This window comes from Phodopus roborovskii, unplaced genomic scaffold (genome assembly GCF_943737965.1).
Source record: "Phodopus roborovskii unplaced genomic scaffold, PHOROB, whole genome shotgun sequence".
Lineage (NCBI taxonomy): Eukaryota > Metazoa > Chordata > Mammalia > Rodentia > Cricetidae > Phodopus > Phodopus roborovskii.
Window position 1 is genome coordinate 35,568,997 of NW_026126480.1, and position 22,924 is coordinate 35,591,920.

Below are 22,924 nucleotides of genomic sequence, written 5' to 3' on the forward strand. Positions count from 1 at the left end.
CTAAAACCCCACTTTGCTTTAACACCAGCACCCCTGAAGCCTCCACCAGTGTTCCCAAGCTGACTGAGCCCACGGTTTTAACAAATACAGGTTTGAGTAAATTTTGAGGGGCAGATAGGAAAGAAGGCACCTCAATGCTCCTTAAGAGCCTTTAATCCCAGCACTCGGGAGGCAGGGGCAGGCGGAGCTCTGTGAGTTGGAGGCCAGCCTGATCTACAGAGCGAGTTCCAGGAAAGCCAGACCTACCTACACAGAGAAACCCTGTCTATAAAGACAAAACAAAATAAACAAAGCCAAAAAAGGAGCCCAGATCAGAGGCTTCAAAGTGCTCTCTAGGTCCTGCTGCCCCTGGCAGGGTCCTCTTCCCCAGTCTGATAGCCTTATCTTATCTAGGAGGGAACAAGTACACAGGTGCCTGGTGCACCGGCTGCTGCTGCAGGCTCCTGGTGAGGCCAGCAGGTGGCGCCAAAGGAGAGTCTCCAATGGCGAGCTGAGCGGGCTCTGCAGCCTCAGGAAGACTGACTCAACTGGGTGGCCAGGATTCATGGAAGAAACAGCTGTGAGTGTGAGCTATTGTGGTCCCAGTTTGCCTGACCCAACAGAACTCTCCTACAGCACTATCCCCTCCCACTTGGAGTCTAAAAAAGGACAGCAGGCTTGGAAGGCTTTGGGTCCCATGCTTAACATTGTGGCTTTGGGTTAGTTTTCTCCCTGACTGTTTCCTTGGAGACCAGACTAGTTCTAATAATTATGTCAAGATCGGAGGGCCATCTTCTCTTCACCAGTAAGCTCCCTTGTCTCCCAGGCTAGAGGTAACAGGAAAAAAAAATTAAATTTCCAAAATTATCATTTTATTTTATCCATCATTATTGCAGTCAGTGTCGACCTAAGGCACAGCGCGGCTGCTTCAAAGAGACTGGAGCAGGGGGGACGGGCAAAGGTCAGCCTTCCCCAGGCTGGGTCAGCCACCTTACTTTTGTGCTGGCGGCTGACCATCAGAGCCCAGCCCCAGCAGCCCAAAGGCTGTGTTGAAGAGGTTGATGGGAGAAGAGCCATCTGTGATGAGGGTGGACTTCAGGCCCAGGGACTGAAGAAGTTTCACCTGCAGGGTAGGAGGACAAAGCCAGGCAAGAAGATGCTTCAGAAACTTATCTCAGCTGTCTCCCTGGGGAGCTGGCCCTCAGAGCGGCCCTCCTAAACCAGTGGTGTTTGAAGACTCACTGTCAGTCTTTCCATCGCACCAGCCTTCCTGACTTTCTTTAAAGTTCTGAAGCCTCGCCTGTCACTGTCCCCCTAGCAGTGCTGGGACAGTGCTCGGTTTGGGTGTGGCATTACGCGGTGCTCAATGGCAGGTCAAGGGACAGTTCGCTCCCAAACCCCTTTCCACCCTCCAACATTTCCCCACACGGGTTTGCCTTTTACCTTCTGGTCTCCAAAGCAAACATCCACTCTCCTCCCGTGTCTTTCTGTTCTCACCTGCATCTCTGGTCCAGCCACAGCCAGATCCCTGATGGTGCCAGGGCCCAGAGCTTCTGTCATCTCCTTGAACTTCTTTGCCTCCACGTCAGCTAGCTGCTGGGCCTTGCTCACTTCCAGCTGCAGCTGGGCCCGGGCATAGATCAGTTCCAGCTCTCGTACTTTCTTTACTCGCTCCAGCTCTGCCTCCTGGAAGGGGGAAGACCAGGCTAGCTTGAGGTCTTGTGGCCCAGGAACTGGCCGGGCCACTCACCCAAGCCAGCAACCCTGAGGGAACCTCAGGTGCAAACCCCAGGTATGTCACTGTTTAGCTGGTGGCTCTTACGGAGGAGCCCCCTAATTCAAGCCTCGGCGTAAACTGGAGGTGACATGTGCCTCAAGCGTGAAATGAGGTCACAGATGTAAAACACACAACAAAGGGGGCAGCGCTTCAGTGCTCATCTGTGGAATGGCTGTAATAACCCCCCTCTGGGAATGTGCACCAATTGCTACAGGACAGAGGCCTTTGTAAACCACTGGGACCTTGAGCTGTGCTTTATGTCCTGCTACCTACTTGGTATCCCACTTGGTTTCAGGGCCTTTAATGAAGAGGCCTCTCCCAGGCCCCAAGGCCTCTCTCCAGCAGCAACCCCAACCCACCGTCTCAATGGCTAACGCCTCCGCCTTGAGCTTGGCCTGCAGCACAGAGCCTTCTCCTTCAATCCGGGCGGCCTCTGCACGGGACTCGGCCTCTGCCTTGGCATTTCCAGTGCTTTCCACAGCCATGCTGCAGAGGAAACAGAGTTAGGGGAGGCCTAGAAGAAAAGCCCGCCCAACCAGGTGCTTGAGGGAGGCACCATGACGTAGGTATGACGATGACGGTCAGAGGACAGACAATTTCTGAGAACCCACTATGTGGGTCCCTGGAACTCAGGTCATCAGACATGGCAGCAAGTGACTTACCCACTGTGTCATCTTGCTGAGCCATAAGTTTTAATTTTCTTCCAATACTGGGGATGAAGCCCAGGGCCTTCCTTGCTCATGATAGGCAAGTGCTCTACTACTAAGCCACATCCCTGCCCTTCCTTGGTCTTGATTTATGCCTGGAAGCATGTTCTGCTTGCCTCTTACCCTGACCCCTGCTTGAGTCAGCAGCTTTGCCAAGACCCTCAGACCGGCTGGTCTTCTCACACCTCCGTTTCTTGACCCACCTCATAGCCTCAAGCTCCAAGAGTTCCTTTCGGGCTTTCTCAGCTTCTGACTGGTCCAAGATCTTCTGCCTCTCAAGCCGGCCACGGGCTTCTTGCTCTAGTCTCTGAGCCTCATGCCTAGGTAAGAGCAGGAGCCAGGGCTGAGAAAGGGGTGCCTGGAGGAGAGACTGACCCTGTCCCCTCCCAAGCACTCAGCATACACCTGGGCCCAGAACAATGAGCAAGCTGCAAGCAGCCATGGTGTGGCTCTAGGCCTGTGGAAGACACACATGCTTGATACCCATGCTTCTCCTGGAAGCACTCTCCCGTGGGAAGAGAGTCAGCTAGGCACTCTCCGACATTGATGAGCACCTGGGAGCAAGTGGACCAGTGAGAAAGTAAGGGGCTCTCCAAGGAGGGAACCTTAGGGCTGAAAAAGATACTAGGCAAAGAAGTTTCAAAGGCCCAAGGTGGGACCAAGCTGCAGGTTGGGGACAGGGAGGCCTCCCTGTCCTGGAGAGCCTGGAAGGCCCTGGAAGGAGTGGGAAGCCATAGAAGCAGGAATGCCACCTGTTTTAATAGTCATGCTGGGTAAAGAATAAACCCCTGGGGACCAGATGGCAGCAAGCAGACCATTTTGAATGCCGTGTCTCATTCAGATCTTGGCAGGCACTAGGCCTGAGATGTTTCCCCTGCCCCCTGCACCACTCACTTGGCTGCTGCCTCCTGGGAGTTGGTGGTAATCTCAATGGCTAGCTGGACACTGCGCTGGAGGGCGTCCCGGGTCCTCTGGTCCACAGGCTCCACTGACTGCACATCCACACTGCTGACCACCAGCCCATTCTGGGGAAAGGTGGCCCGGTCACGAGCCCTCGGCAGGAGTGTGCCATCAGGACCTGAGTCTTCAGATGGCTCAAAGCCAAAAACAGCCATGCGAATGATACGAGCTGAGTTTTTATGGAAGTCATCGAAGGTGACAGAGGCTACAGCCCCTCGGACTCGGGATGCAATGGCCTTGCATGCGTCACCCACGAAGTCAGGCACGGAGAAAAGCTTTGCTGTCTCTTCAGGGTCATTCCGGTTCTTCAGTTCAAAGTGCCTGTGGAAAAAAGAGGTCCAGGACAGGGAAGCCGTTTTCCCACAAGAAATGATAGCCCTTCTGAGCAGCATTTCAGCACCCATCCTCCTACAGTGGGATGTTAATTGTGCCCAGCAAGCACCTATGCTCCCGTTGGATCCTCACAGTCCCTAGGGTGGAGATGCCTATTCTCCTATTTTACAGAAGAGGAAATAAAGGGTAAGGGGCGTTAAACTCAAAGTCATATCATATGTGGCAAGCCAGAACTTGAGTCTAGGCAAGATGACTCTACGATCTGTGCTTGTAACCTGTCGACTGCCTTGGTCATAGTGCTAGCTGTTGGCCAGATGCTGGTGAGCACCATTTCTTCAGGTGACTCCTGGAGGCAGGGCCTCACATAGGAGGTCCACACTGGCTCTGAGCTCTTTTAGCTGACACGGGCCTTGAATATCTGATCCCCCTGCTTCTACCTTCTGAGTGCTGGGGTTACAGCCCGTGCTATTCTGATGGTGTACACACACACACACACACACACACACACACACCAGTGTGTGTTTATGTGCAGTGTTGGGGGCCATGGCCTTCCTATGGAGGTCAGAGGGTAGCTGTGGAATCAGTTCTCTCTACCACCTCTGTGGGCTCAGGGTTGGAACTGAGGTGTGTACATCAAGGGCCTTAACCTGCTGTGCCCTCTACCCACCCCCTGCTGGCTCTTTTGAGAAATAGTTTTTTACTTATTATTTCACAATTTCATACATGTTTATAATCTATTTTGATCACATTTACCCCATTACCTTCTCTTATTCTCCTTCTCACTCCCCCTGGACTCCTTCCCAACCTCACTCCTAGTTCCATGACTTTTTTTAAACTTTTTTAAATATATGTTTATTTATTATGTATACAGTGCTCTGTCTGCATGTATTCCTGCAGGCCAGAAGAGGGCAGATCTTATTACAAATGATTGTGAGACATCATGTGGTTGCTGGAAATTGAACTCAGAACTTCTGGAAGACAAGCTAGTATTCTTAACCACTGAGCCATCTCTCCAGCCCCCCATGTGTAGTGAGATAGTTCTGTGGCACTGACCACGCCCATTGGGGGTGGAGCCATGGGCGGAGTGACCTGTGGAAAGAGGTCGGAGGGGGCCAGGAAAGGCGCTCTATTTCTGGCGTGACTCGGACAGGAGAGGATGGGGTGAATTTCCTGGTGTTCATCTGTCTAGGTTGTAAGTTATTTCTCCCTGAATAAACATCTATTCGGCCTATTTGTTTATCCTGATCCTTATTTACCGCGATACCCATGACTTTTTTTTTAATGGCCAACTGGAAAATACATATTTTTTTAATTATAGCCTTTTTCTTTTAATGGCCCACTGAGTTTAATAAGAGCTGTGTGCACGAACATTGGTATGAAGTCATTTATTGGCCTATGGGCAACTTATAGGTGGCTACATTACTGAAGAAAAGTTACTCCCTTGCCCCCAGCATCCCAGCATTTAATTTTTCATTACACCTTTCAGTGCTCTGTGAAGTAGGTAAACTTCATTTTCCAGTTAGGGAAAAGGAGGAAAACACAATGTTCCTCATGCAGGTCCCCAGACAGCAAATAACACAGCTGGGACAAGACCCAGCAGTATGTTCTGATCACATGTTCACAATGTTCATGCCCATTGATTGAAGGAAAAAAAAAAAACTATTCTTTTAAAACCTTGCAGAAACTGGGAATGGTGGCTCACACCTTTAGTCCTAGCACTGGAGAAGCAGAGGCAGGTGAATCTCTGTGAGTTTGAGGCAGTCTATGGAGCTAGTTACAGGACAGTCAGGGCTATAGAGAAACCTTGTCTCAAAAACAACAATAAACAAACAAACAAACAAAAAACAACTTGTAGTGATAAACAATGGAAGTGTGGTTAAGTAATGCCCTTTTACTGGGGCTCTGAAGTCCTCACCCTAGAGGGTGAGGGTTAGACCATACCCTCCCCATATTTTCTAAACAAGCTTCCTTGTGGTCTAGGGCATCAAGACCTGCCTTCTATCCCTCCTTGTCCCTGAGGCTGTTCCCGGCCCCCAGTCTTACCAGTTGTAGGCAAGTTGAAGCTGCAGCCTGGCATGATCTGCAGTTTCAATGGTGATGACGTCAGTAAAGAAATCAGGCCCCAGCAGCAAGCAGAGTGCACGGCGAGCGTGTGGACGCTTGGGCCGCCCAGCAGAAAGGGACAATACTGTGAATTGCTCCTCAGGATCCAGGGACACTAGTTCAGGCCCAAAGACCACACTGTAGAGAGAGGCAGAGGTCAGACTCCCTGGGAGCATCCCTCGGGACCCTGCAGAGGACTTCTGCTGGCTCACCGGGCTCTCTTGGCTCTGTAGTCATACACCTGTACTGCTGCATTGTGTGGAACACGGTAGCTGACCACCCGCGTCTTGTTCCTTGGAGCTGAGGGCTGTAGGGTCTTGGCTGTGCCCTTCTGACCTCTGTCTGCCAGAGGGTCATGCCCCAGATTCAGCAGCTCCTCCACTCCAGGGGGCAGCTCCTTTTCCCATAGGACTTCATCCTGGGTCAGCATGTAGGTGCTTCCAATCACAGCCCGCACCTAGGGAAGGTATTTTCAGAGAGGGTAAGAGGGAGGATGTCACCCCTAGCAGTCCTGAGTGGACCCTGCCCAGGGATATCCTGGTTAAAGGAGGTCTCTGCAGAAAGGCTACACTCAAGCTTGATTGCCATCTGCTAGGTGTTTTCTCAAGCTATGCTTTACTTTCCTCATCCGTATAATGGGCCTCCTGTCTGGGGTTACACAGTGAGGAGGGTTCACAAGTCTAATTCAAAGATCAGCACTTGGTATGTATTAAGTGCTTGATATTATTTCTAGGCTTTTCCTTGATGGAGCCACAGATGTGATCCTTGGAAGCACCTCATATACACTAACACCGTCTTGGACTGAATTGTTTCAACATCAGATTCTCAGGGAAAGAGGTTGGCAATGCAATCCTCAGTCAAACCAAGGTCAAGGTTTTAGGTGAAGCAGCATAAAGAAAGTCTTCCGAGATGTGGGTCACACTGCTGTGAGATCTCTATGCTAGGACCACATCTGAAGTATGGCGGAACCCTGTCCTAACTCTCAGCTGGGAACTCTAAAACGTAAAATTAGACATTTAGCACAAAGACGGCAAATGGAGTATGAAATGACCTCACATCTGTCAGACAGCCACTCTTGGAGTCTTCCCCAAACCTGCCTCTTCCCATTAGCATATCACCTGCTTGCCCAGAGGAAGCCACCTCTGGTACCTCCCATCCCCCAGTGGGTACCTTCCCAGTCTTGACATCCTGCACATAGATGCCCTCATTTTGGTCCAGAGGGATGGCCTGACGCTCCTCCACCACCTCCACTTTTGCAGATGGCACATATTCCAGGGGTCCACGGATGAGCCAGCGGTCTCCAGCCTGGTGGGAGACCTTCTCCTCGCCCTCCCCCTCCTCCAGGGGCTGTAGTGCCCTCAGCAGCAGCCCCTGCTGCTCTGACAGCACATACACATCCTGGATGCCTCTTTCCAGCCTCTCCCCTGGCTGGAGGAAAAACGACTTCTCTCCCTAGTGGGAAAGAAGGGCAGTTAGTACATGGTGCCACTCAGGCCTATAGCAGAGCCACGCTGCCTCCTCTGCCCCCTCTGCATGACCTTGAGCGAGGTCTTCTGGTGGTACTCTCCCATCTACACACTGTGTTGGACTTGTGCTGAAGACAGAAGCCCAAAGCACATCCCCATCATAGTCCCTGTCTTTTTGTCTGGACAAATGCTGGCAGCTCACCTGGTAAACAATTGGGACCCAGGTCCTCAGGCTAAAAAGGCAAGAATTACCCTAAGCTGGGTGCAGCACACATGTCTGTGCACCTGGGAAGCTAAAGAAAGATCATCCTGGGTCCAAGACTAGTCTGAGTAACAAAGTGAGAACCATGTCACAAAAGCCACAACAAAGAATCCACAAAGAAAATAAAATGGCTACAAAGAAATGATATATATTTAACCTATTGTTGCTTTTCATTTCTCCCTTGTTTGTTTTCTTGATATGGTGAAACTTGAGGGTGGGCAAACTCTGGCCATCGGGTCAAATCTGACCTGCTACCTAACCTATGCTGTTTGTTGGTGGTGTTGATAATATGGGACCTTGCCATGTTGCCCAGACTGGCTTTGGATTTCCGGACTCCTGTATCAGGCTCCCAAGTAGGTGGGGCTACAGGTACATTCTTCACTGGCTTTGAGAAGGGGTCTTGTTGTGTAGCCCAGGTTGGCCTCAAATTCACAGCCATTCTGCCTCAGCTTCTTGAGTGCATGCCACATCTGTCTCAGCTTATATTTTATTTTATTTATTTTGTTTTTTTGAGACAGGGTATCTCTGTATTGCTTTGGAACCTGTCTTGGAACTTGCTCTGTAGACCAGGCTGGCTTCAAACTCACACATCGCCTGCCTCTGCCTCCCAAGTACATTGAACTCAGGTCCTCACAGCAAGCAAGTTACCAACTGAACTGCCCCTCAACTCCGGATTGTGTTTTTATTGTGATATAACCCACAGCTTTACCCATTTAGAGTATGCAATTCATGTCAGTAGATTCAGAATTATTCAACTGTCTCAACTGTATAAGTCTAGAATATTTTTATCACCTTGAAAAGAAGCCTGTACCTGCGACTTCCTTCTATTCCCACCCACCCACAGTCTACTTCCCGGTCCTCTGTCTTTATATATTCTGGAGATTTCACATGTATGGAATCGTATAATATCTAGTCTGGCTTCTTTCACTTAGCTGTTGTTTTCAATCTTTGTTGTGCTATAAAGGAAAACTTCTTTTAAAATTCCACCATATCAATATGCCACATTCATCAAATGATAGACATTTGGGTTGTTTTGTTTGGTTGTTTTTGAGACTGGATCTCACTAAGTAGCTCTGGCTGGCCTGGAGCGCACTATGTGGACCAGGCTGGCCTGGAATTCACAGACTGGCCTGCCTCTGCCTCCTGAGTGCTGGGATTAAGGATGTCAGCCACCGTATCCTATAAGGGTTGTTTTGACTTTTGCTAGCTGCCCCCATCCTTTTCTTTCCTTTTCTCTTTTTAGACACCATCTCACATATCCAGGGTGGCCCAGAGCTCCCTATCCTGTTGCTTTAACCCCGTCTGGTGCACCGCCACACACATAGTTTCTGGCTTTGCTTCCACATTCTCTCCAAGGAGCTAGGACAGCAGTCTAGTTGAGTAACTTCAGTAGACATCTCATTCACCTAAACCCCAAACTGTCTAGTCCCTGCCTTCTTAGCTTGCTAAGTTATCACAGGAGGCAGGGGAAGACAGGGAAGGGCAGGAGAGAGCATGGGGAGAGGCTGTGAGATGTGTCTTATACTGGGGACAAAGGTTCTGGAGCATAGAGGAGCAAATCCCAGGAACTTCAGATGGGGCAGAAGTTCCCAGAAGTGGCAGCAGCATGCACATAAAGTCTGAGGAAGAAACCCAGGGCCACTAGGGGAACCAAACACAGAGTGTCAGGAGTATAGACCTAAGTGTACAAAAGCACTAGAGGGGTTTCAAGGATGTGTGTGCTATTTAGAAGAAGTGAAAGGAGAGAGATTCCAAGGCCTGGTGTGGCTCAAGGGCCTTGATCCTCACAAGCTCTGGGGAAGAGAGTGGCTTACCTTGACAACACGCTTTTGTCCCAGCTGGTTCTTGCCATCTGGTCCCATTGGGTCAAGGATGACACAGTAATGTCGAGGTCCCAGAGTGGTGATGGGTACCACCCCCAGCACCTCCTCATGGACATCAGGCACATGGGCTTCTGTGTCCTGGACGGTCACCAACCATTCCTCCCCAGTACGGTGGGCCACTCCCCGAAGGTCCTTGAAGTTCTGCCGAGCCCGGAGGTGAAGTGCTGTCTGCAGGAGAAAACACGGGGTGTTTGTGGAGGCCTCCCCCCACCGGGATCCGGGTGCTAACACCACAGGCCTCTAACTATCTCAGTTCTCAGGGACTACCTGCCCGGGAGGATGCTTCAGGGCTGTCCTCTGCAGATCTGGCCTATTTTTCCTGTGACCTCAGGGGTGCAGCTTTTCCTTTCCTTGCATGGTATCTGCCTCTGAGCACTACCTAGCCAACTCCTACCCCACACCCAGGGCACAAACCTTTTCTGTAAGGATCACAGCATCCACCAGATCCAGTACCTCTTCGAACACAGCCGGGAGATAAGCACCCACGGATCGGACCAGCCACTCCTCACCTGGGTGGTAAGCAGGGAGGAGTCAATACAACTAGCCCACACCATTGGCTTCTCAACACATCCTAAGAGACAGGACAGAAGAAATGCCACAGACCCCCAAGGCTGAGCACCTGACAAGGTCCTTGCAGCCAGTCCTTTCTATGAGGCCAGAGGAAAACTCACCTCTATCCCAAAAGGATTAAGACAACAGCAACCTTTTAGAGGCTGGGCATAGTGGCACATACCCATAATCCCAGCACTCGTGAGATTAAGGTGGGAGGATCAGGAGTTTTTGGACAGCCTAGGCTACATAGAGAGACCCATCTCAAATGGCAAAAACCAAAAACCTACAAAGGCTGTTCTAGAATGCCAAGGCACTGCTACAGCCACACCCTGTAATGCTGTCTGTAAGCAGTGAGGACTTAATTTTTCATTCCCCTGCAATGGGCAGAAGGGCCTCTCCTAGGCCTGTGAATATCATTTTGGTTATTGGAGCAGCAAGCATGTCTACCAGCACAGAGAGTTCCAGGACAGTCAGGGCTACACAGAGAAAGGAAAACCAAAGCAACTGTAACAAACTGGGGAGGGTAAGACTATGCTGTCATGGTGAGATTGCAGGGTCAAGACTAGGGAAGAGTGAGCATGGAAGTACATGTACAAGCAGCAACAGACAGACCCCAAGAGCTCTAGAAATACCAGAAAAAGCCAGACATGGTGGTGTACTTATAATCCCAGCACTCAGGAGGCTGAGACGGAAGGGTTGCCAAGAGTCTGAAACCATCCTGGACTACATGAGGAATACCAGGTCAGCCAGGGCTACGTGAGATACTATCTGAAAAAACAATAGGCGTGGAAGCCTCTTGCCTGGCCCAGAGGATAAGAGCACTGGCTGCTCTTCCAGAGGACCTGGGTTCAATTCCCAGCACCCACATGGTGCCTCACAACTGTCTGAGACTCCAGTTTTAGGAGCTCTGACTCCTTTTTCTTGTCTCCATGGGCACCAGACACAAAAGTGGTGCACAGACATACACACACGCAGGCAAAACACTCATCACATAAAAACAGGGTAATGATATATATTGTTTTAAAATCTTAAAATCAACAATAAGAACAATGAAAGGCAGAGGCAGGCTGCGTGGTGGTGCCCACCTTTAATCCCAGCACTTGGGAGGCAGAGGCAGTCAGATCTCTAAATTCCAGGCCAGCCTGGCCTACAGAGAAACCTTGTCTCAAAAAACCATAAAAAACAAAAACAAACCCCCCACAGAGACAGACAGACAGACAGACACCAGGGGAGAACTCTGACCTGGCTTTTCAGGATTTCTCTTGATTTCCCTGCAGAGAGCCCTTCCTCTCCACTTTCTAGCAGTACCCTGTGTTGACCTCACCTGTCACCCTCTGCTTGCCATCCCGGTCAAAGCATTCTTTGCGGGCCCTTAGCCTCAGAGCCTGGTTCTGTTTAATGACTGTGGCCTGAATGATCTCCACCACCTCCACTTCCTTCCGGGGGATGTAGGTGCCTGGGGAAAGGGGAGGAAGCCAATGGTGACAGTCAAAAATGTCAGGGTGATGGTAGGAAGACAGGAAGCCCTGGCCCAGACAAAGACCAAGAGATGGAGATGTCACTCACCAGGTCCCTCAAATAACCACTCATCTCCTGCCATGATCTTGTCTTCATTCTCATCCTCAAAGTCTAGCAACGCCTTGAGATGCAGAGCAGTGTTGGGCAGAACCACCTGCAGCGGGGTGATGTCCTACAGGGGAAGAGGGTCATGGAGTGTTCGAGCTGTGACACCAGGGTTCAAACCTGATACTATGGAGATCAGAGCCCATAGCCTCAACCTTTGGGGGGTCTGCACTGCTGTGGGTCAAATCAGGACCTTGAGAATGCCAAAGAAGTGTTCAATCACTGAGTCACACATCCAGCCCCACAGAGCCCATCTTGGTGCATCGCCATTAAAACCATAGTGGAATATACAAGTTAGGGGTGGGCCTAAGGCCACCTGAGCTGAAGAACTAATCAGGATGTCATCACTGATGAGCCAAGAACACTGTCCTCTATCAAAAACAAGAGTGAGGAGAACTACTGGTGGGAAATTAGGAGAGACATTTAGGAGGCTGAATAATGACAACGGCAGGACCCTATGTTCTAGAATAGCAGGTCTCAACCTGTGGGTTGTGACCTCATGGGGCCACATGTCAGACATTCTGCATATCAGATATTATCATTACAATTCGTAACAGTAGCAAAATTACAGTTATGAAGTAGCAATGAAATGATTTTATGGCTGGGGATCACCACAGCATGAGGAACTGGATTAAAGGGTCCCAGCATTAGGACAGTTGAGAACCACTGCTCTAGAAAGAACTTGGAAGTATAAGCATAAAACTGGGCATAGTAGAGCACGCTCACAATCACAGCACCTGAGAAATGCCAACAAGAGAGGCAGAAGTTCAAGACCATCCTCAGCTACTCAGAAAGTTCTATGTCAGCCTGGACTACATGGGACCCTGTCTCAAAAACAAAACAAAACAAAAATAAAAAACAAAAGAAGAAGAAGGAGAAGGAAGGAGAGTAGGAGGAGAAGAAGGAAAATAGGTCTATATCAGTGCTATCAACGCAGGTTGTAATCTTGTGGCTTTGCTTCAGGATTGTCTCATGTTCACAGGATTCCCTCCTGCAGGAAGGGGAGGCCTTACAAAAACTGACCAGCCTTAACGTTTGTAGAAATGTCTGTACAAATGCAGCTTGATTTAGTCTTTGAAAATATTCTAAAAGAGGCAGGACAGACATGTTGGGGGTGGGGCAAGCCACATAACTGTTACTGAATGGAGTGGAGATATAAGCCCAAGGTAAGGCCCATGTTCCCTTCCATGGACTAGCCTGGGCTGCAGAAGGTGGGAGGTCACTTTACCCCTGGCCTCACACTGAGCTGGACAAAGGCAGACCCCTTATCAGCTTCTGTCTAGCCTAGGCTGCCTTCAAAATCACCAAATCACCGTCTTCCTGCCTCTGCTTTCCAAGGCACATGCCTGCACATCTCCCTGTCACCTCCGTCTGCTTCACCACAAAGCCATGGTGACTCCCCGCCATGTCCCTTTTAAACTACTAGGATGATAGTAACACCTTCATAATGGTCCACATGCGGATGGATTCTTTCCAGGGTATCCCTGTGCCCCTACAGGTGTCCAGTTTAGGTACCAGGTTACCATGTGATATCCTCATCAATGCTGAGAATATGGAAGAAGAGAACTAGGGGTTGGGAAGTTCAGATGTCTAACGCGAGGCTGTTCTAGAAGAGCACGCCCAGCTGCAGCCAGGCGTCCTATATATCAGCCCTGAGTAGTGAAGGACACAGGCACAGGAGGCTGCACAGCCGGCTCAGGACAGAATGAGAAAGCAGCAGAGACAGAGACACAGTGGACACAAGGCTGGCCTAGAACTCCTCCCTCAGCCTCCCAAACTCTGGGATGACAGGCAGGCACCACACGCCTGGCTTGTCTTAGGCCTTTGCCAAGGGAAGTTCAGTGGAGGTAGTGGAGGTGGGATGTGGGGACAGAGGTGTTTGTGAAGGAGCAACTTAGAGATGTCAAGTAGGGGTTGCTAAGAAAGAGCAGACAGGAGAGAGAAAGCCATAGATATCTAGAAAACAGATTTACAGGGCCATTAGGAAAGCCTACAAAGAATTAACGTGCACACCCTCCCACCTGGCAAGTCTCATCAGTTTCTAAAAATCTGGGGGCGGCCAGGTGCGGTGTCATACTCCTTTAATCCCAACACTTGGGAGCCAGAGGCCCGTGGATCTTTGCCTTCTGACCTGCCAGGACTACTATCTCAAAATAAGACAAAAAACTGGGGGAGCTGGAAAGGCAGCTCAGTATGTAATGGCACCCACATGGTAGGGTTGAGAGCTGACTCTCTAGTTACCCTCTATCTGCACATATGCTCTATCAGTGTCTGATCCCCCCACTCTCTCTCACACACACATCACCATCATAAAATATTCTGGTTTTTTTTTTTTTTTTAAAGACCTGGAACTGAATGTGGTACTTTAGACCTGTAATCCTAGTACTTGGGAACCTGCATCATGAGAATTACCACAAGTTCAAGGCCAGCATGGTCTACCCAGAGAGTCTAAGCAAGCCAGCGTTACATGGTAAAGTAAGACCCTGTCTCAAAAACAAAGCAAAACCAAGGACAAACTAACAAAGAAAACAAAAAGGAAAGGCCAAGGCCAAGCTGCTGTCATGGTCACGGCTAAGGAGGAGGCTGAATCAGAAAATGTCTCTCATGCCACCAGCAAAGGTGGCACTATGGACGAGCGTGACCATTGGTCCCGATGGGCAGCCCTTCTCTGTGATCCCCAGCCCTCCTGGTCTGAGTGTGAGGGCGCCGCCTCTGGGAGTCTGCAGGGGAGAGAGGCAAAAGTGAGGCAGGGGTGGCAAGCTTTGCTCTTCAGGCTCCAGGGTTTCAAAACTCCACACTCATTCCTTCAAGTACTCCTCCCCCAGAGCAGGGCTCGGCTAGCTGGGGCTAAGACAAGAGGACAGATTTATTTGCTTGTTTTTTTTTTTCTAGATAGGGTGTCACCATGTAGCTCTGGCTGTCCTGAAACTCCATCAGTTTCAGGCTGGCCTTGAACTCAGAGATTCAGGTGCCTCTGTGTCTGAGTATTGGGGTTAAAGGTGTGCACCGCGCTTCACTCAGATTCTTTAACGATTGCTATCTTAATCATTCCTCATTATTTCTAGTTTCATTAGATTTTTTTTTTTTTATTTCTCTCTCTCTTCCTCTCTGTCCTCTGTCCATGCACCATTGCAACAGGCACAGGCATCTAGACATGGATCTTGTAACATAAGGGCGAGTCTGTCTGAAGTGTGTATGGAGAGCAGAGTAGCTGGAGTGAAGGAGCCTTGAGTCAACTTTGCCCCTGGTGAGAATCTGTAAACATCCCCCCCCTTAGCCCTTCCCGCAGGCCCTTTGTTTTCCCAGTGGAAGGCAGGGAGGAGCCCTAGGAGTAGGAGCAGAGCAGGCAGAGTTTGGCTCAAGGGAGCAAAGCCAGGTACCTTTTCCAGCACTTCCCCTGGGTACAGGGGGAAAGGGTCCTGGGCCAGTCGGATCTCCTGGTCAGCATGGCGAAGCCGAACTTGCCCCGTGGTGTCAAATAACACCAAGCTCTGGGCATCTCTGGATACAGGGTTGGCCACTATGCAGTAGTGGCGCGGGGGAACTGTCACCATGCGCACTGGGGTAAATAGTACCCTGTTGTAATGTAAGAAGGGGTGTGAGGACCCGGATGCTGTCCCAAAGGAGGCAGTAAAAGCAAGGTAACCCTCCCAGACACCTAGGCAAGGGTCACTTCTGTCAGCCAGGCTCTCCTCAGCTGGCACAGCTCTATACCAACCTCTCATTGTCCTGTCGGATGTATGTCTTTGGTCCGACCTCCACACGGGACACATTGCTGTTTTGGTCCAGCACATGGATGTAGTGGTATGGGGGGATGCGGATGATGGCCTCTTCGGTTGCCATGGTAAACCCCAAGCCCCGGGCAAACCTGATTGCAGCATGAAGAAGGACAGGTAGAGAAGACAAAAGATAAACACAGGGCATTTGGGACTAGGCAGGGCAGATCAAAGATGGCCTCCCCTTCCCAGCTCCCCAGGTATTGTATTCCCTTCTTCACCCTCCTGCTCCCACTTCCTCCTCCTCGGCTGCTTTTAGAAGTAAGATACTTTATTTCATGTCATGCGTATTTGCTGGCATGGGCTTATGTGCACAGTGCGCTTGCATGCAGGACCCCCAGAGGCCAGATCCCCTGGAACTAGAATTAGTAGTGGCTGGAACCACCACATGGGTGCTGGGAACTGAATTTGGGTCCTCTACTGCTGAGCCATCTCTCTTGCCCCTCTTCTTCTTCTTCTTTTTCATATATAAATAATATATATATGATTTATTTTGTGTGTATGAATGTCTGCCTGCGTGTATGTATGTGTACCTGGTGCCCGACAGGGGTCAAAAGAGGGTGTCAGACTCCCTGGAGTTGGAGTTAGAGGTAACTGTGAGCCACGCAGTGTGGGCACTGGGACTTAAACTTGGATCCCCTGCAAGCACTCTTAACCACGGAGCCATCTCTCGGAGCTCCTCCACCACCACCCTCTTCCTGCTTGCCGGGCTCTATAGCCTAAGCTGACTCTGAGCTCCTGGTCTTCCTGTCTCAGTCTCTTGGAATAAAAGGCAGGCTCTGCCATCCCTGCTTCTCCTTTTCTTATCCCCACCCGACTCACCTCTGCTTGCTTCAGTTACACACAGAAGCCCAGAGGCGCTGCTACTTCCCTCACTCCAGTCCACTCCCTCCACACTACCTGTGGATCAAAGGTTCCCAGTTCCTAAGGTGTAGCAGGCAGCCAGACCAAGCAGAGCAAGCAGATCGCTCTGGGACACAAGCATGCAGCCCTGTCCTGCACACACCAGGGAGTCGTGGCTCTGTGAAGCTTGCTGGCTTCTCCAGAGTCTCCGTGACTCATGAAGGTCCGCCTGTATTTGGATGTCTGTCTGCACCCCTCCCCCTTTCCTGTGCTCTAAGTAGTCCTGAGGCGAACCTTTCAGAAGTGGGGCCCTAACACAGAAAAGACCCAAGCCAGGTGGGTTCACAATGCACCAAAGCACTCTGGTCGCACCCTTCTAGGTCTCTGGTCTGTGGATGCTCTTGCTGTCTCGATGTCACAGTATTACAGGTAGGATCAGGGAAGGAAAGGAAAAGAGGGCAAATGGTGGGCGTTGGTGTCTACCCACTCCATCCTATTTACCTCTGAATCCCGGGTGGTTTCACTCAGTGCTTGGCTTATTTGTGAGTGTCACACCCTTATCACTGCCCATACTTATACCCAGCACCCTTTGGACTTTGGATAAGTCTGTTTGAGTAAAAAAAAAAAGGCAATTAAGTTTGCTAGGCAATACAGAGCCTTTACCCAGAAACTATACCTGACCTCTTTCTCCTTCCTTCCTCTCTCCCTTCCTTCTGATTGCATGCCTCTGTGTGTGTGTGTGCGTTGGAATCTAACCTGCAAGATGTAATAAACTCTTTCCTCCCCAAGTTATGTTTCCTCATCATGGTTTATCACAGCAACAAAATGCAAATTAAAACACATTCCCAGGAAACTTTTTTATTTTAAATTTGAGGGGCTAGCAGTGTGGCTCATCAATAGAGCACTAGGCCCAAGGCTCAGTCCCCAACATGGGGGGAAATTTTTAAATTTTAATTTAAGTAGGTCATTGTGGCTGACTGATGCCATTTTGCCATTTGGATACTATAGCTCTAAGTAGTTGTGACTCAGATAGAGATTATGAGTCATTCAGGGTCACACAAGAAGTGGTGTTATCAGGACTAGAGCCCTGAGGCAATGTCTGATTCTTTTTTAAAAAAATGTATTATTGTTGTTACTATTTTCAATTGTTCTAACAGAGTTGAGAGTTGAATTTCACAAATGCTAGACAAACTCTAGCACTGAGCTACATCCCAGGCTGGTCTTTTCTTTCTGTAAAGGCAGTTAGAAACACCGGCAACATCATTAGGGACCTGGATTCAGAAGGCTTGGGTTGGATCAGGGATGTGGCTTAGTTGGTAGAGCAGTTGCCTATCATGCCTGAAGCCCTGGGTTCAAATGGCAACACCACACAGACTGGCATGGTGGCTTCCATCTGCAATCCCAGTACTCAGAAGGTAGAGGATCAGGAGTCTAAAGTAACCCCTAGTTACACAGCAAGTTTGAGGCCACCTAGGTTACATGAGACCCTATCTCAAGACAGAAAGACACAAAGTTCTTGTCTGTTGTTTGGGGTGTGTAGGAGCATGTGGGGCTACAGTCGTCACAGTCGTCAACCCTGAGTGTTATCTTCAGGTGACATCTACTTTTAAAAAAAATTATTAAATTAAACTTTATTTAGTGGATATGTTTGCCTATAAAAGTCATAGGACAATTTATGGAAGTAAAGTTGGTTCTTTTCTTCTGCCATGTGGGCCAAACAGTCTGTCAGGGTTAGCAGAAGTACCTTTACCTTATCTCTCCTGTCCCACCTTGGGTTTTTTGAGACAAACAAAACAAAACATCCTTAGGACTAGTGGCTTGCCAATTCCAGCAGGCATAGCTATGGGCCAGCAAGCTCCAGGAATTTATGTGCCTTCACACCCTGAGTCTGGCTACAATCACAGTGTTTAGCTTTTACTTAGGTGCTGGGGACTGAACTCAGGTCCTCTCACTTGAATGTCAAGCACTTTAAGCCAAACCAGTCCCCTGGCCCAAGGCTATAGTTCCCATGCTTTTCTGGTAAGCTTCCCACACGAGAGGGATGCAGCCAACTTGACTGCCAGCATCTAGAAAGAACCACCTAGCAGACAATGCCCAGGACGTGGCTGTGGGGGGATTTCCTAGACTAGGCTAACTGATATGGGAAGATGAAGCCCAACCATCACTCCATGGGCTTGGGGCTCACACTAGCTCTAAAGGAGAAAGCAGGCAGTGGCATCCAGTTGTTTCCAGACAGCTAGTAGGTACAGTATGACCGCTGTTTCAGGGTTCTGCTGCCATGCCATTAGGCATGATGATTGCACCCTCAAATGATGAAAAATTCAAGTCCTTCCTGAAGTTGCATTTGTGGGATTTTGTCCTTGCAACACAAACAATAACTAACACACTGCCTCTTTCTTTAACATTGCAGCCATGTTGGGATTTGACCTACATCTTTTCCTGGGCTCCCTTTTCACAGGAGGCTAAGTTCCCTGATTCTCAGGAGGGAACCTTCTCCAGGCTCAGACTTCCAGGCTCTGTCCCCACTTAACCTTCTGCCCTGAGCCCTCCCTGTCACTGCTCATTGGGCTTAGCTTTGCCTCTATTCTAGCTGCTCCAGGATATGAAATGGGGTCCCGTTCTGGGGGAAACAATGTTCAAGACTCAGTAAGCTTGGGGCCACTTAACCTGTGATTCTTCTTTTTTCTTTCTGTGTACCCCTGGCTGACCTCAAACTCAGAGGTCCCCCTAATTCTGCCTCCTGAGTGCTGGGATCAAAGATGTGCACCAGTTCACCATCACCTGGCTCCTCCTTTTGGAAGGGTGACCTTAGATGAGTCCTTTGTTCTTCTATCCGCCTCCTCAATTTCAAAGTTGGAATGACTGACAGTCTTTTCCCAGCACTGTGATGACATGTTTGTACAGAAAGCAGCCAGAGCCAAGCCTGGCTTTTCACCAGCACTGTGTTTACTACTGAGAATAGATATAGCCCAAGTCCCAATTTTCCTAACCCAGTGAGGGAAGGGTGCAGTCTGGGCCTCCTTCCCCAGCTGGCATTAGGGCTCAACTCTCACTTGTCTGCTGGTGAGGAAGGAGGTAAGTCTTACAGCAACATAGCCGGCTGAGCACTAGGGCTCAGCAATGCAGCGGCTCCCACAGTTAGAGCATCTCTCCTGGGGATCCTCTGCAGGTTCATTGCAAGGGAGGAGCCCGGCCAGGGAACCAGATGGGACAAGAGGAAGGGCCTGGGATGCCAGCAGGGTTTGGAAGCCCCACCCGGAAGAAGGGTACTGTAGTATGTCCTCTGAGGTGGGAGTAGGTTCCAGGCACAGCCTCTATTGGCTCCTCCTTGTACAATGCCCGACTCCCCAAGACTGAGGCCTCTCTACCATCTGTCACCCCAGCTGGGAACAGTCAGGGGGCCTGAGAGCCTCTCCCAGCTTAGTGACTCAGCAAGAGCCTTCCTCAAAGCTAATGAGGCTGCATTCCGGCTTTGTTCTGAGGCCAAGCCCCTGCTTCAGCACAAGGGTTCCATTTCAATTCCTTCCACTCCCTGCCACGCCCCACAGCTGAGCCTTCAACTATGACCACAGTCAATTCCCTTGGAGCCCTCATGGCCCTTATGTCCCCAACACAAATCTCAGAGTTCCCGCTTTTTACTTCTGTTAAGTCAAGGCCCTCAAAAGGCAGCAATATGCTAGGCATGGTGGCACTTGCCTTTAACCTCAATATTTGGGAGACAGACGTGGGAAGGTGTTATGAGCCGTTTTCCTGCCAGCCTGGTCCCATAGCTGCACCAGCCCCAAATAACATACAGAGATATAAAGCTGTTGGCCTGTTACTAGGAAGGTCTCTGTGAGATGGAGGTCAGCCTGGTCTACATAGTGTGTTGCAGGCCAACCAGGGCTCCATAATGAGACCATGTCTCAAACAAATACTAAGCCAGAGGTAAAGGACCCCTGGATGTGTCCCTGTGTGGGTATGTGCATGTAAGTGCTAGGAGTTGAACTCAGGTCGTTTGTAGGAGCAGGACCTCTTAGCTGCTGAGCCATCTCCCCTGGGGTTTCTTTTTTGTTTGTCTGTTTGTTTGTTTTTCGAGACAGGGTTTCTCTGTGTACCAGCCCTAGCTGTCCTGGAATTAGCTCTGTAGACCAGGCTGGCCTCGAACTCATATCAAAAATCTCCATGCCTCTGTTCCTTGAGTGCTGGGATTAAAGTTATGTACCACCACTTCCTGGCTTTCCCCTGGAGATTCCTAAAGCCCTGTAAATCTGGGGATTTAGATTTTTTGGTATTAGGTAGGGTCTGAGCACCAATATTTTTCAAAGTTCTCACAATGTATCAAAGACTCTGAGCCACTCTGGGTGTGAAGGTGACATTGCTAGCCCAGGCTAACCTGAGTTACACAGAGAGGTCAGGATTCGGGGAAGCTGGGTCTGAGGGTTCATGCCTGTTGTCCCAGCATTTAGGAAGTAGGAAGGGACTGCAGTGTGAAGGATGAGCTGGGTAGCAAGTTTCCAGTTTGCTGAGGATACAGTCTGAGACTTTATCTCAAAACTTCAATAGAACCAGGCGTAGTGGCATACACCTTTAATACCAAAGCTTGGGAGGCTCAGGTAGGTGGGCCTCTGAGTTCAAGGCCAGCCTGATCTACAGAGAAAGTTTCAGGGCAGCCAGGGCTACACAGAGAAACCCTGTCTCTAAAAAACATAACAAAACCTCAACAGCAGGAAATGTTAGTCTCTCAGGGTTCTGTTGTAGCAATCTTGGCTGCAAACCACTGCTAGCAATGGGACTTCCTCTGCAGGGCTGAAAAAGTGGCAAGGTGTCAGTCCTGAAGCTGCAGGTTTAGGGAGAGAATAGCCATCTTTTTGTTCGTTTGTCCTGGAACTCACTCTGTAGACTAGATGCCCTGCCTCTGCTGCCCAAGGCATGTGCCACCACAGCCTGGTGGGAGGATCCTTTGTAAGCACACCAAGCTCAACAAATCAGACTACATCTGAAGTGCAGAGACTCCCCCTCCTTTCTCTGGGGGTATCTGATCCAGGGTAGCACTGAACTGACTGTGAGGCCCAGTGACAATGACCCTGAGTCTAATCTGCCTTCAGGAGAATGACATCACAACTCAGCCACAGCCTCATCCAGCCTCTGTGATAGCATTCCAGTTTGAATAGCCTCTCTCCTGTGGCTAAGAGTTTTAACTGTCCAGCATCACCCTGAGTTGTCACTCCTGCACTTCCTAGTTTAAGCACTAACACGGCCAAAGTTCCCTTTCCTGCCTTCTCTGGTAAGAGCCCTTCTCAGGTTTGTTCCAAAAATCAATCCATGCCCCCCCACCCCACCTGGAGCCTCTTCATTTTTCTCTTCATTGTCTGTACCTCCCAAGCGCTGCGATTACAGGCCTGTGACACCACACTCAGCACTGAACTCATTCTCCCAACCCTCCCCTGGCTTCAAGTGGCTCCCTTTGTCCCCAGCTCTGCCCTGTGGGTCCCTGGCAGGACACACAGTGAAGGTGAAACCCGCTCCCAGTGCAGCCACCAGATCATCACCCACTTCGGGTTTGAGAAAAGGTGTGTGCTCAGAAAAAGGGACTCTCCCTTGGTGACCTCACCTTCCACCATGTTAGTTCTGGGGCTTGAACTCAGATCGCCAATGAGGCTTGGTGGCAATCTCACCAGCCCCTCTGAAGTAAAATCTTAACCAACCTATGCCTGGAGAGGCAGTCCATGTTGCAATACTATATAACATAGACATGCCAAGCTAGGGAAGGCTAGAAATCCCCGAAGAAAAAAGAAAATCTTAACCGGAACTGTGGCCTGATTAGGCCACTTCAGGGTAGGGGGACAGCTTGGTGGCCTTACCATGTGCCAAGTGGCTCTGCCAATATAGAAGTCTGCCTCCAAGATGTTACAAATGAATGCCAATCACCTAAGGTGAAGAGTGTAGACTAAAGTAGACCTGGAACCTCTGATCTACAGCCAAGTTTTCTCTCCTGGACAAGTCTTGCCTGGAACTTTTTTCTTTTTCTTTTTTTTTTTTTCTTTTTGCTTTTCTCTGTGTGCGTACAAGTTTGCAGGTGTCCATGAAGTCAGAAGAGAGCATCAGAGCCCATAGAGTTGAAGCAGCTTTGAGCCACCCAACGTGGGTACTGGCAACCCAGCTGGGGTCCTGTGAGCAGCAAGCCCTCTCAGGCATACAGGCATCTCTCCAAGTGCCACTTTGTTAAGAGCATCTTATTTTCCTATGTAGGCTGGCCGTGAACTCTGGGGGTAAAACAACCCCATGCCTTTGTCTCCCAAATAGGCGGGACTAGAGGCTCATGCTCCCTTACTTTGCTTCTGGATGACACTTAATCCTATCTATACCGTCTCCCGGGCCTTACTTAGGATCTGTAGGATCAAGGTTTCCAGGAAAATTCTGTAACTTGTATCTGAGGCATAACCCTCACCACCAACTCCTACTTGGAACAACCTGCCCCATCACATTTTAAATGCTTTTGATTGACCCATTCTAGCCTAAGATGTCAAGGTCTAGTTCAGTCATTCTGCTCCTGAAGGTTGAGCAGGCTTCCCCTGGGTCACCATTATTGGAGGCAGTATGGCTCGTGAGTCCATGGGACATAGAGGATATGGGTGAGGTTATTGCTGTCCAGGAAATAGCACCAATGGACATTCAAGG

At 49.8% G+C, this 22,924-nt stretch overlaps 1 protein-coding gene across 1 annotated transcript; it reads right to left on the reverse strand.

The window, feature by feature from the left end:
- Positions 1–834: 834 nt before the first annotated feature.
- Mvp (major vault protein) lies at positions 835–16,340 on the reverse strand. The gene is given in 16 exon segments (XM_051192997.1): positions 835–1,020; positions 1,022–1,102; positions 1,477–1,665; positions 2,116–2,242; positions 2,667–2,783; positions 3,358–3,744; positions 5,800–5,997; positions 6,072–6,316; positions 7,030–7,311; positions 9,402–9,638; positions 9,885–9,974; positions 11,342–11,478; positions 11,589–11,712; positions 15,026–15,221; positions 15,364–15,513; positions 16,322–16,340. Coding segments are annotated over 15 exon segments (2,709 nt in total). The 5' UTR covers positions 15,489–15,513; positions 16,322–16,340; the 3' UTR covers positions 835–846.
- Between the last annotated feature and the right edge of the window lie 6,584 nt (positions 16,341–22,924).